Here is a 14803-nt window from a genome sequence, read left to right on the forward strand (position 1 = left end):
GGGACATTTCTCACTGCAAACTGACACAGGAACCTATATGTACAAGAGTATGAGAAAAATGAATCAAGTAGACCTTCTTTTAATTTTTAATGCTATGTTATTATAATACTGCATTTGATAATGACAGTGATTAAATTACAGGAATGTTAGAACAATGTATGGACAGTGTCTCTGACACAATGTTATTTTTACAGGCCTCTGTTATTAATTATGTTGGTAATAAACCAAATAGCATTTAACTTTGTATAAAAAATAACATTAATTATATAATTAAATATTACAGCAATTAAAAATTACTTTACCTGTTTTGAGTTCTGTGTCCATGTTAAAGTCTTATTTTGCAGGCTCAGCTGTTTGTCTGCAGGTAAAGATGCATCATAAAGACCAACTGTGACAAAATCCACAAAGCCATCTTCTCTTAGCTGCCAGTTTATAATTTCATATTTTGCTGGTGGGTCTCCATTCTCATCAAAGTAAACGTCATCTCCTTCTTTTGTTTTAAAATGATTTTTTCTTACATGCTGTAAAATCTAAAAAGATTTGAATTGGTTTAAATATGACAAATGTCATCTGGCCTGTTGGCTCAACAGCATTATACATAAATTACAACTTTTCAAAAAAAAATCATTTAAGTATTTATGTATTCACTCACCATGAATGGATCCAGCTGCACCTTGTAGTTACATGTTTCATTACAGCCAAGAATATTATGAAGTGCATGGGCCACAGCATATACTCCTTTATAGATGTTGTTGAATATGGGCATAAGTGACATATCAGTGAAGCTGTGCTGCAATCCACTCAGATCTTCATGACCAGTACATTCTCTCTGATTCTCTGCTGATGACTTTGAATGCATGAATTTACAGCTAAATAATGTTTCCCAGAACTCTGTAAAAAATTCAGTACCTGATGAAATTAGAGTCTTCACATCTAATATAAACTCTCTCATGCCACTGACATGTGCCTTGGGGATGGACAAACCTATAGCACCATCCAGAATGTGATGTTGATTCATTTCTGCAGTTTGAGAATCAACCATCCAGCTCTCACTGCCTACCCACTGGTACCCAGTTAAGTTGTGGTGAGACAACTCACGTATTAGCACATCCATATCCAAATGGGAGAGGAAAGCAACAATCACCTTGGAGGTAGAAGCTTTCACAGTGTGAATTGTTTTTTGTATTTTGTTTGGTGGATCTGTCCTAAAGAAAGATAAAGAATACTCCAGACAGATGCCCAGCTGCTGTGCAGTTTCTCTGAAAATAGTTATACCATTATTGCCATAATCATTATTGCTGCTTATAGCGCCAACCCAAGTCCAACCAAAGTGTTTGACCAACTGGGCCAGGGCTCTGCTCTGATAGTAGTCACTGGGTATGGTTCTGAGGAAGGATGGGTACTTGATTTTGTCACTGAGACAAGCACAGGTGGCAAAGTGGCTGATCTAAAAGATAAAAGAAACTCCAATGATAAAGATCTACAACATAAAAGTTTTCATAAAATCACATTTACTCTTGACAACTATAGTAAGTGTTTAGCGTATAGTAATAATTTTCCACAAATATATTCTAAATTTACTCATCTTACCCACCATTGGGATATAAAAGGGTCCAATGACAGTAGATACAACCATGCAAGGAGAAGAAGAGGTTTCTCCTATTATTGCCTGTACTTGTGCAGTTCTGGTACATGGTGTCTCAGACCGAGCAGACACAACCTCATTACCATTTGCCAAGGCCAGTGTAACCTGCACACTTCTGGCAACAGAGCCACAAGTATCATACATTTTATATCCCAGAGAGATGCCAGGTAGTAGCTCAGTGCTGTTATTAATCTCCTCAATGGCAAAAATCATAGCCTGGGCAAACTGGAACCCTCTGAAATTCAAACTTGATGTAAACAGTTTTAAATATTTGTACTACCAGGAGAAGTGTAAAGACAAATAATAGAAAAATGTATTAAAGTTTTTAATTCTATTAATACACACAACAGATAATTTTTTGATTCATAAAAATAAGCAATTACATTTATTTGGTCAATGGTTTTATTATTTACCTGATGCATTCCAGTGGCAGTGGTTTTTGCATGTAGGCATCCTCTCTCTCTTTCCAGCTACTGTGAAAAGGAAAGATTCCCCCCAGTATAATGTCACCATCCTTGGAAAGTTGGGGGTTTTCAGGGTCATCTCTTTGCCTGCACACCAGCTCCTCTGTCTGACAAACACATGCCACCAACAACAGCTGTAAAAGTGCCCAGTCACACTCTGGCCCCTTTTGTGTGGATGTCATGCTGTCAGAGAGAAATAAACTGCTGGTTGGCATCACATGCCCCTCAATGTAAATTAGTGCCTTCTGTTGGTATTTATATATTTTTGATCACTGTAAAAAAATCTGATGTTGAATCTCTGTGGATTTACAAGTGGAATGAGAAGGACGGGGTATCTAAACACAAGATTCAAGCTTTAATCTGAAATATCTTTACTGTATGGGTTATCAACCACAAATATTCAATTGTGCTGCACATTTTTTGTTTATATAATATATTAAATATTATTATATTAATGTTTATAATACACTATTACATAGATGTTCTGTTAAATAAGTTAAAATAATTATATTTTATGCACAAAAACAATACAAATTAGGTTACATGTTTCGAATATGTTTAATATGTTTTTGGTCAATTGTCCACAAGATTACACATTCAGCCTACATCAAGTGAAGTATTTCGGGAAATATGACTTAGTTGCTAAATGTTTCAGTGTGTTAAGCGGATGCTTTCTAATTGTGTCTCTACATTTGGTGCTGGGCAGATAACAAGTAAAGTGAGGTTTTTACTTTTATTTTGAATGGTGCCTGTTCATGGCTGGAATCCACTTTGGGATCCCCTCACTCACTTTGGTCAGTGATGAACTTTGGCTTGTACCTGACCTGTTCAGCACGGGTAGCAGCACCAAAGCTAAACTGTTTGACTCGTTTTAGTTATTACACAGCTTTTTCAATTGCATATTGTCAGGGTCCCCGACTTCACTTCCTCCCTCAGGATCTTTCTTTTGCAGCTTCCTGTTTCCTGGGTCCACGTTGTTCCACGGGAACACGGGCGAAGTTTTATCACGGATCCTCATAACCATGCCATCAGGAAGAGAATGATTTCTATGCCCATGTTTGATTCACTCCATGCGATTTCCTACCTGTGAAGCTCAGACTGGTGTTTGTCTATGTGCCCATGAGTAACACTGATTATTGAACCAAGCATCACGGACTTCTTCAGTGTTACTAAGTGTATATGTTCACTGAAAGGGATTTTGGAATTATTAGATATTGTTTCACTAAGAGGTTTTTGGAGTTCTTTTCACATCAGGGATTGGAGATCCACCACGGCCATGTTCCACGCACACACTGCCAGGACCATACTCCACTCCTCCCCATAAGATCCTTATCTCCACTCCAGACTCAGCTCATCTCCCCACACACTCTAGTAACTCCAGCCTTTTGTTTTAGACTCCATTTCCCCACAAGTCAGTATTAAGTACTCATCTGTGTGTCCTCCCTCATAGACTGGAGATCAGCGCCGCCTAGCGAGCCGGAGGGCAACCAAATCACCATCCTACTTTGCCAACAAACATTCTTTAATAAACTTAATTAAAACTGAGAAGTTTTTTCAAGCACCTTATTGGGTCCAACCCTAAAAAACTAGCCCTTTACACATATATCATCTTCTGTTAAATTTGAATATGGATTTGACTGGGTTAGTGAGTGTGTATGGGTACAGTATGTGAAGATGTAGCCTTTGTTGGCAGCTGTGTGATCTAAAGGAAGCTGATTCACTGGATTTAGTATTATTTCCTGTAGATGGAAATCAGTCATCACTTTCTAATCTGTAGTTGGTGTAAAACACTGCTGCTAGGCTCCTGACAGGAGCTTGTTAGTGATACCAAATTTCTCCCATTCTAGGTGTCTTCACTGGAGTCCAGTTCACTACAGGATTGATTTTGGTTGATTTTGGTTGATTTGGTTTTGATTTGTTTTTACCACCAGCCTATATCCCTGTGCTTTTACACCTCCAGAAGATCAAAAGATTATGTAGCCTAATGCAAAATTGCTTACTTCAGTAACATATTGGTTCATGACATGATACCAAATTCTGTTCATGCTGTCATCCCCAATATGCTATGTCGCAAAGGAATCTTATAGAGCTGATTATTTTTATTTTTTATGAATTCATGCATTTATCGGGTTTCGGTCGGTTTTTGCGGGTCCATTTTAGTTTGGGTCCAATAATTTACTCCGGTGATGACATCTACCTTGGAGCGATAAGTTTGACACAGACCAGCCTGTTCAAATTTATCAGAAGGCTAAGAAGCTCAGTGGTTTTTTTTGTTTGTTTGTTTGTTTGTTTGTTTTTTGGCATGTGGTCTACATTGATTTCCCCTGCTCTATTTTTAAGACATTAAATCATTCAGAATCACAAACATAAAAGCACTAATTTCCACAGCCCAAAATAAATGCAGCCTGCCTACCCACCTATTATTAAGAGCAAGCTGTTACTAAAAAGCTCCATACACAGCAAAATCTGATAAACTGTGTGCAGAGGTGGTAAAAGTACAGATACTAAAATACTGAATTAATAGTGCAAGTATTGGCCTAAAAAATCTCCACTATAAGTATCACATCAGATCCTTTAGTCAAGTAAAAGTGCTCAGCAGAGTATCAGATTTTACTTAACGCAAAAGTACTCCACTAATAATACACTTTTTTTGAAAAATGTGACAAAAATGGTCAAAGATCACAGTTGGTAAACTAGAGCTGATTCTATGCCAAAAAACCTGAATTCTTAATGAAAGAGTTTGGCGCGACAGTAGAGCCACTTTCGCCTACCGACCATAGGGTTGAAGGCTTGGACCCTGAAGGAAATGCTTCTTGTCTATATGTCAGCGTGTCCTTGAGCAAGAAGCTGAAACCCAAGTTTCTCCTGATGGGTCAGGCAAGCACCTTGCATGGCTACTCTGCCATCACTGCTGTGTGTAAATTGGTGAATGATAAGCAACATTTTAAAGCGCTGTGTGGTAAAGTAAAGCAAAAGTTTATAAAATGGTACTACATTTCTATCTCTGTACATGTTGTTGTGCATAGTCATCACTGTGCTCTACTCTGCTACAGATTCTACTTGTACTTGCAGTAGTACTTTAGACTATGGTTCACATTCCTGGTTAGGTCCTTATTGCACTTCACTGGCTTCGTGCTGCACTACTGTTCAATTATGATAATGCTGAATCTAGTTAAATCATGTGATTTCAACTTTTCAAAGACTTGTACAGTGCATTTAAAGTTTTCAGAGACCTCCTTCTCAAAACCTCCTTCAATCAGTAGTCTGATACTACAATGGTTCAACTTTATTGTTAATCTATACTCAGTACACCGTACCGCTAAAGTGAAAACAGAGTTTGAGAAATGTTTGCAAATAAAAGAAAAAAATTAAATATCACACTTGCCTAAGCATTCGAGATATAACAAATCTTGTTATATCTCGAATTCTGGTCTGATAAAACCAAGATTGAAGAATTTATTATACTGTTGGGCGTCAATTCTAAAGTTTATGGCTGAAGGAAATCAATACCATCCCTACATGAAGCATGGTGGTGGCAAAGAAGAATAGGAGAAAATCCCCCAATCCAGGTTCGCAAAGCTTGTTGTGTTATACCAAAAAAGACTTGAGGCTGTATTTGCTGTCAAAGGTGCTTCAAGAAAACACTGAGTAAAGGTAACTTGCTGTTTCCTAGACCCATAATTGCTTTCTTTGTACTCGTGTCTGGTTTTAGCAGGATTATGTAACATTTTGAGCCAAAGTGTACCACTTTTTTATTTTGTATTTTTTATTTTTTGTCCTTTTGGCTTATCCAGTGAGTTCAGGGTCACCACAGCAGATCATTATCCGCACCGTTCCTGACGCAACCCCACCCAATGTCTAGCGGGCTTGGACTGGCACTGCACAGCTGGGGATGGGAATGAGCTGTTGGGGATTCAGTGTTTTTCCCAGAGACACTTCGACATATAGCTGGGACGGGGGATAGAATCACTGACCCTGATCGGTGGAACACTGCCTTACCAACTGAACTACAGCAGTACACAGTTTATGACCAGTAGTTAGTTACTGGTACATTTATAATTTGCTGTTTCTTCAACCTATAATGGCTTTCTTTGTGTCCCTGTCTGGTCTTAGCAGGATTATGTATTTTGGGCCAAAGAGTGCCACCGAAAGTCAAATAATTGATGCCGGCATGGCAAATACCTCCACGGCATCTGCATTTTTGCCTTGTGAGGTGACATAAGCAGGAACAAAAGCAGAATACTAATGAACAAATGAAAGAATAAAAATGAATACACTGTTCACCTTGGAGAACAGTGTTAATCTACACTTATAAAGTGAACTCTTTCATTAAGATTCTGAGCAGAATAGAGACACAAAGAATAGAGACACAAAGAACAAAGCTGATCCCAAATGCTCAACTGGTGTGTCCACAGTTTAGGATGTCCAATGAACAGCAGTGAGCAGAAGAAACATAGTTTAAGAGAAACCAAAATCAGGAAGCTCAGTCCTGAGTTGTTGGCTCGCACCATGGGTGTGCTGCGATACTGAATGAAGATCCCCCAGGACAACAGCACAGATAAATTTTCCCAGCAATGAGGTGGTTGTCAAGCAGATAACTAGAGGCTCATTGTAGGAAAGAAACACTATTTCCTTATGAACACATTGGTCACACTGGAGACTGGACCAGAAATCCTCTGGACAGCTGGTGCACTCCATGGAGTCTGGAGAAAAAGGGGAAGATGGGATAAATTGTTATGGTAAATTCAGAGTCCATTGACCAGATTTTTTACAACCACTTGGCAATCCATTACCAATTAAATATATGTATGTGTGTGTAGACATAGTTCATACTATTCTGCAGAGTAAGTGATAGGAATAATAGGCTTATCATTGATAACTCCTGAAGTCTTATCATCTCATATCATAAAGCAAACAAAGTATGTATTAAGTCATTTGATATGAGGTTGGAAGACTCCATTTCAAAATGCCACAAAATCTAAACTAGTACAATGTTCACCTTTGATGGCACTGTTGCTACAGATTTTAACCAGATTTGGATCAAACATGAAATCAATCACGGGAAATTATTATTCAGGTTTTTTAAATTCTATGACATTTGTTCACACCGATAATGACAAATACCAAAACACAGAGACAGTTGGTAACAGTTTGCGGTTTACAGCCGTCTCCCTTGTACATCACAGTAGGTGGTGCTGAAAGTTTCTCACCCGTTTTAAGCTGAGTCAGTTCTGATAAGGACTTCTTCAGTGTCACCTTGGAGAATGGTGTTGATAATTATACTAAGTCAGGGGTTCTGTATCCATATGTATTTTCATGTCACAGGAAAACATGGTCTTTGATCATATTGAGAAGATGGACATGTGTAGGTGAAAGAAGGAGACTGCACCTTTCAACATGATAAAGGTCAGTTTCCTTTGTCAGTTTGTCTCTGCAGTCTTGTGTGTGCTATACATCCCCCATTCATCCAGAAATTGGTCGTAAGCGAATGAATCTAATGTTTTGGCCACCTTATTTAAAAGGAATCACGTGGCCAAAACTTTAGAACAACCTCTTCTTCTAATCCAGTCCAGTAGGACTCCACCACCCACTATGACCTCAGTAATAAACAAATTCTTACATTTTTGAAAGTTTGGACTTAAAAACTGAGAAATTACAACATTGTGCAAATAAAATTCATGGCAAAGCTTCTGTGTTAGATTGTACAGTTATACCTAATAAAATGGCCATTGAGTGTATGTTCACTGTATGGTACTGGTAGCTTTTTAGCCATCACCTTACTACTCTGCAGAACAGCAGCAGTTGCAAAAGTTGTGGCCGGTTTGTGCTTTGCATATCTATGTGGAGAGAACTCATTTATTTCCTTGTAAAAGTCACAGTCTAGAGTGTTTAACAAATAGCATAGCACTAAAAAGTCTTTATTATGTATTTATTTTACTTAATATTTCCAAATGTCTTTTATGCTCCCTTTCCCATCATATGCTTCTTTGTATTCTTTGCTGGTCTCAGTACAATAATATAACATTTTGGAATAAAAATACAAATCAACAGTCCAAAACTGGAGGCCAGAGTTTCCGAGCCAGAAAAGCAAGAATAAAACAGAATGTGGCCAGAACACCTATGTACCCAAGTACAGCCCAAAAGCCTAAAGTTGATCCCAGAGCACATTCTAAGATCATTTTGTCTTTGATTTCCTTTAAATTCCTAAATGGAAAAGGAGGAGAAATTGTTAACCAGAGGATACATATTATAACCTGTATGAGAGTGAAAACCAGAACACTGAGTCTCTGCTGTGTTGGTCCAAACCATTTCATCACATTACTGCCTGGAAGTGAAGCCCTGAAGGCCATTAACACCACCATAGTTTTCCCCAGAACACAGGAGATACAGAGGACAAAGGTGATGCCAAATGCTGTGTGTCGCAGCATGCAGGACCACTCAGAGGGTCGGCCGATAAAGGTCAGAGAGCACAGGAAGCACAGAGTCAAGGAGAAGAGCAGCAGGAAGCTCAGCTCAGAGTTGTTGGCCCTGACAATAGGAGTTTTCCTGTATCTGAAGAAAATGAAGGCTACAACAGCAGTCATGCATGTTCCAAATAAAGATGCTGCAGTGAGCAGTGCTCCCATCATTTCTTCATTTGATAGAAACTCTGCCTCCTTCTTTACACAGGCATCTCTTCTCTCATTGGACCAGAATTCAGGAGGACATTTCACACAGGTGATAGAATCTAACAAATGATAAAAGTCAGGCATCAGGTGCCATAATTAGTTAAAATATTTCCCTTATCACAACTCTGCATATAAGTCAAGTCAGTACTATTTTGCCTGATGCTACATGGAAAACTATATGACAACCGATTACATAATCATTATTTATTTAGTCATTTTGTAAAAAAAAAAACAACTTTAAGACATTCTATTAGTGTTTGTATTTTTTGGTTTATTTTTCCTTTTGCAATATAATATATGTAACAATGTACCTAAAACTTACTTTTACACTGCTGGGGGCAGATGTATAAAGGATGAATGCACAGAAATTGTCCCACTTATGTATATTTAAACACAGAATGGACAGGAAACACTGGCATACATTAGACCATGTGTACACATGATTCTCTTGAGATAACACAAATTATATAATAATGGATAGATCAAATATAAGATGAGAACTTTTTGGGAAATTGATGGACGTATGAGAACATTGCTCTTCCTTGTCAATTTATTAGCTGGAAATGTACATTTAATTCAAATGCATATTGAGGCTATTACATAATTGAGTGATGGACTTTATCTTGTCATTTAGTGCCTTGGTTTTACCATCATTTTTTAATTCATGTGTGTAAAGTGGCCTCTTTGTTTAAGTTTGTTCAAGGATTAGTCGATAATTGATTATCTATCAGAAGTTTAATTCCGAAGATTAAGACATCCAAGGGGTTTTCTTTTGTGTTATAAATCAGTGGTAACTGTGATATGAAATTGATAAATTTGAATTGGAATAAACCCCCATCAACACTTACATTCATTAACATTTTGTTCCTCAGTATTCTTCCTGTTAGGGACATTTCTACTTCCTGCTATGGCAAATTGTGGAAGTGGAATATACAGTTTTAGTTGTGAATACTTATCCATCTGCATCTGTTTATACGTCTAACCCATTGAGTAGAAAACAACACAAACTTAAGAAGAATTTTTCTATGTAAATCAAAATTATTTCTCATGAAGGCTGCAACTATTCTTTTTTCTAATATAGGGATATAGGGATTTTTTGCGATATACTATTACTATTATTACTGTGATTTAAGTATTACTACACCTGTAATGTTGCTTATTTCTCCCTCTGCACATCTTATACAGTCATAGCAGCAGACAGGTTTTCCTTTCTGGAGAACTTTGCGAGTTCCTGGGGGACATTTCTCACTGCAAACTGACACAGGGACCTGCATGAAAAAGAATATGAGAAAAATGAATTAGCGCTCACTTTAAAAAGCTGGTTATGAAGTAGACCTTCTTTTAATTTTTAATGCTATGTTATTATAATACTGCATTTGATAATGATTACACCTTACCTGTCTTGAGTTCTGAGTCCAAAAAAAAAATGGATTGTGCAGACTTAGCTGTTTGTCTGTAGGTAAAGATGCATCAAAAAGACCAACTACGACAAAGTCCGTAATTCCATTTTCTCTTAGCTGCCAGTTTATAATTTCATACTTTGCTGGTGGGTCTCCATTCTCATTAAAGTAAACTTCATCTTCTTCCTTTGTTCTGATATGAATCTTTCTTATGCTTTGTAAAATCTAAAAGGTCAAATATTTATTAAATTGATTACAATGAATATTTAGGTCTGTTTGCACAAAAGTTATATACACAGGTACATTTTATGCATTTTAATGTTAAAGCTCACCATGAATGGATCCAGCTTCACCTTGTGGCTGCATGTTACATTACAACCAAGAATATTATGAAGTGCATGGGCCACAGCATACACTCCTTTATAGATGTTTTTGAATATGGGCATAAGTGACATATCAGTGAAGCTGTGCTCAGTTCCACTCAGATCTTCATGTCCAGTACATTCTCTCTGATTCTCTACTGATGACTTTGACTGATAGTATTTACAGCTAAATAACGTTTCCCAGAACTTTGTAAACAGTTTTTTATCCCATGAATTGAGTGACTTCACATCAATAATAAACTCTTTCATCCCACTGACATGTGCTTTGGGGATGGCCAGGCCTATGGCACCATCCAGAATATGATGTTGATCTCTTTCTGCAGTTTGGGAATCAAAGACCCAGGCCTCACTGCCTACCCACTGGTACCCAGTTAGGTTGTGTTCAGACAACTTATACACTAATACCTCCATGTCCAAGCTGGAGAGGAAAGCAACAATTACCTTAGAAGTAGAATACTTGATTGTTTTAATTATCTTCTCTATTTTGTTTGGTGGATCTGTCCTAAAGAAAGATACAGAATACTCCAGACAGATGCCCAGCTGCTGTGCAGATTCTATGAATATATCCATACCATTATTGCCATAATCATTATTGCTTCTTATAGCTCCAACCCAAGTCCAACCAAAGTGTTTGACCAACAGGGCCAGGGCTCTGCTCTGATAGTAGTCACTGGGTATGGTTCTGAGGAAGGATGGGTACTTGGTTTTGTCACTGAGACAAGCACAGGTGGCAAAGGGGCTGATCTAAAATATAAAAGAAATTACCCTTCAAGATAAAAATATACAAGCTCATCACATGTCAGCTGCTGCTACAGAATACATTTTACAATATACTTTTAAATTCAGTAATGTAACCCACCATTGGGATATAAAAGGGTCCGATGACAGTAGCTATAGCCAAGCTGGGAGACGAGGAGGTTTCTCCTATTATTGCTTGTACCTGTGCAGGTCTGGCACATGGAGCCTCTAAAGGCGCAGATACAACTTCATTACCATTAGCCAAGGCCAGTCCAACCATCACACTTTTGGCAATGGAGCTGCAAGTATCATACATTTTATATCCCGGAGAGATGCCAGGTAGTAGCTCTGTGCTGTTATTAATCTCTTCAGTGGCAAATATCATAGCCAGGGCAAACTGGAAGCCTCTGAAATTCAAACTTGATACAGTTTTAATACTTCTTTCAAGTTGAAATAGAAACAATGTAACAACAGTAATTGAAAGCATTTCATAACATTAATAAATTAATCAGTGAATATATACATTTTCAAATTGATTAAAATTTTAATGGTTTGGTAACATTTTTTACCCATTGTGTAAGATAAAATAAACATTTTTAGCTTTTTCAGTATAATTTACCTGGTGCATTCCAGTGGCAGCGGCTTGGTTGTGTAGGTTTCCTTCCTGTCTTTCCAGCTAGTGTGGAACGAAAAGGCTCCCCCTAAAATAAAGTCACCATCTTTAAATAACTGCAGGTTCTCAGGATCCCCTCTGTGCCAGCACACAGACTCCTGTGCCTGATCAGATGCCACTAACAACAGGTAGAAAAGTGCCCAGCCCCAGATTGGCCAATTGTGTATAGAAGTCATACTGTCAGAGAGAATCAAACAAATGGTTGAATCAGATGTATGTTATACCAAGCTTGTGTGTGTGTATTTATACATTTTGGATGACTTACAAAATGTTTTTGGTTCACGTATGTGTATTTACAATACAAGGAGGGGTGAGGAAGGACGCGTCCACACACCAAAACATCTTGTACATTTGTTTCAAATATCTTTGCTGTATGTTCATGTGTATTCTCCAGTTACAATATGTAATTAACATTTCTTCTTTTAATAAACACTATCTAAAGTCATTATTACATTAAAATACAAACCTGTAAGTACTCATTTCTGTGTACTATACTTCCAAGAAAAGTTTTGGAAACACGTACACATTGTTGTATTTTTAATATCTTTTTTGGTTTTAATTCAATCAAATGGTTGTAAATACATCACAAAACACACCATAAATGAAAAACAATTTATTTTTAAGAATATTTGAGCACAGAATAATTGTCAAACCAAATCTGCATGTTAAACTCTAATTTTAGTACTGCTTGCCTGACAAATCCTCCTGATCAGTTTTTACAGAAATTCAAGTGGAGATACCCTTAAACTGATCATGCAGGGGAGATAACTGGTTTGAATTTTTGATTTTTTTTGTAATCTTAAGTAAACAATAACTTAGTTGTGTATGAAATGTTTATATTTTCTTTTCTCAAGTATTTAAATTTCATAGAAATAAAAGAAATGTAACACGTACAGAATGGCAGCTCAGTCTTCACTGGATTCACTGGATCCTTTTGTTGATTAGCACCTTGTACAGCTTGGAGAATTCAGGAGATGCTAACAGGATATAGGATATTTCTGTAGATCACTGATACTCCAGGCCTATCCAACTATCCCTGCATTACACACTGCTGACTACCTGAATCAATTGTGTTCAGTCAATCAGAAGCTGAAAGATACCAATTCACTTTGTCTTCTGCACTCCGCTCTTACCTTAGTTAGTGTCCTCCAGCAGCTGATTGATTGAAAACACTCTATCCAGGTAATTGTAGACAGTAGATTCAGGCCAGGTAAGAAACAAGGACTATTCCAGAGGATATAAGTGGGTCTCCTAGCCAACTTTTCCTCAGACTGAATAAGCTGCTTCGATGAAATATTTACAACCAAGAAAGGAGAAGTCCAGTTGACCTGACTGACAACGTTCACCAACATATTCCAAGGATAGTTGGAAAACAAGCAGCGGACAGTTGCTCTCGTAAATGACACTCATTCCTAATGTGTCACCTACAGTAGTCGTCGTTAACAATAATGTTTCTTTCTTTTTTCTTTTTTTTTTCTTTTTTTTGTGTAATTAATCTTCTGACCAGTAGAAAATAAGATACATTTATCCAAACATGAATTTAATTAGCTGATTATATGTTATACATATCAAAAGCTATGAAATTCGTAAGTGATTAGTGAGATGTGGGTTTATTTTTGTTTTTTTACATTTCTGATTGTCTTTTATCCCCCTTTCCCCATCATATGCTTTTTTGTATTCTCTGCCGGTTTCAGTAATATAATATGACATTTCGGAATGAAAATACAAATTAACAGTCCAAAACTGGAGGCCAGAATAGCAAATATCTGATAGTAGTCACTGGGTATGGTTCTGAGCAAGGATGGGTACTTGGTTTTGCTCAAATTTCCTTGTCACTATTGCTCTTAACCCTTACAGAATTCTTTTTACAAATAAAAATTTAAATTTACTATCTTACCCACCACTGGGATATAAACGGGTCCAATGAAAGTAGCTGTAGCCATAGAGAGGAGTAGGCTTCTCTTATTATTACCTGAACCTGTGCAGGTTTCGTACGTGAAACGTTCTACAAACACATCACCTATACCTATATATTATGTATATACCAATATATTGTCAACATTATCAACATTATCAATTGTTGATACCTAATAGTATCAACAATAATGTAATCAATCCTTACTAAACTAAGGGGCGTGTACAGATGTAGCAGGCTCAAACTGTTGCGTGACTCACACGCAAATTTGTGCAGATGCAGGATTTTTTTCATGTGGATTCTTCACTGAATCGTCAACCTCCTGAGATAAAGTAATGAAATCACACCCGGCTTGTTATCCCCACTACCTTTTCAGAAGCTAGGTACAATGCTGTGTTGATCCACTAGATAGAGCAGTGATCAGTGTTAGTGCAGATACTGCAAAGTGTGTAATGATCTAAAGTGTCAAATCTAAAACCCTCACTGTACTGTACCCCTTTTTTTTTTTAATCAGTGATCTGAACATTAACACTACACAAATCCAGTTTCAGGTCTGTTTTATCGCAGGATACACACACCAGCAGAGAAGAGAGTTAAAGGTGTGGATGTGTTTATTTGTGGTTCAGCAACCCTGTCTCTTAGAAAATTTGTGCTTATACAACTAAGCTGCCAAGATGATTAAGTTCTCCTGGAAAATGTCATTTCAACCACATTACATTTCTTTTGAACATAATAACAAGATGTTGTCGTACATGATGAGTTAGAAATACGTTGATAGTGAACATATCAACCAAATGTTACCAGACAATGTATTTTTGTGAGCCAAAATATCACCTGCTTCGGTCCCTTGACCCTGTGTTATGTCTGAAATTGTTTAAATATGAATTCAACTTTTGGACTGTTGGTAGTTTTTAGTA

The 14803-nt window shown here is 37.3% G+C and overlaps 1 protein-coding gene and 1 pseudogene across 1 annotated transcript; both read right to left on the bottom strand.

Moving 5' to 3' along the window:
* Positions 1-10: 10 nt before the first annotated feature.
* Positions 11-3258, bottom strand: LOC137129202 (extracellular calcium-sensing receptor-like). The gene is made up of 5 exons (XM_067508136.1): positions 3194-3258; positions 1595-1880; positions 1234-1447; positions 1099-1200; positions 11-33 (listed from the first exon to the last, which is right to left on the bottom strand). Exons 1-5 carry the CDS (start codon positions 3256-3258, stop codon positions 11-13), a joined length of 690 nt encoding a protein of 229 aa, XP_067364237.1.
* A 2922-nt stretch (positions 3259-6180) lies between these two features.
* Positions 6181-12072, bottom strand: LOC137128925 (extracellular calcium-sensing receptor-like; annotated as a pseudogene).
* Positions 12073-14803: the final 2731 nt, after the last annotated feature.

This window comes from Channa argus, chromosome 6 (assembly GCF_033026475.1).
Source record: "Channa argus isolate prfri chromosome 6, Channa argus male v1.0, whole genome shotgun sequence".
Classification (NCBI taxonomy): Eukaryota; Metazoa; Chordata; class Actinopteri; order Anabantiformes; family Channidae; genus Channa; species Channa argus.

Coding starts and splice junctions, on each gene's coding strand:
- LOC137129202 (XM_067508136.1), bottom strand. CDS start 3,258: ATGCTTGGTTCAATAATCAGTGTTACTCATGGGCACATAGACAAACAC. Junction 1,448..1,594: donor GACCCTTTTATATCCCAATG/GTGGGTAAGATG, acceptor TTTATCTTTTAG/ATCAGCCACTTTGCCACCTG. Junction 34..1,098: donor GGATATGGATGTGCTAATAC/GTGAGTTGTCTC, acceptor TTGTACATATAG/GTTCCTGTGTCAGTTTGCAG.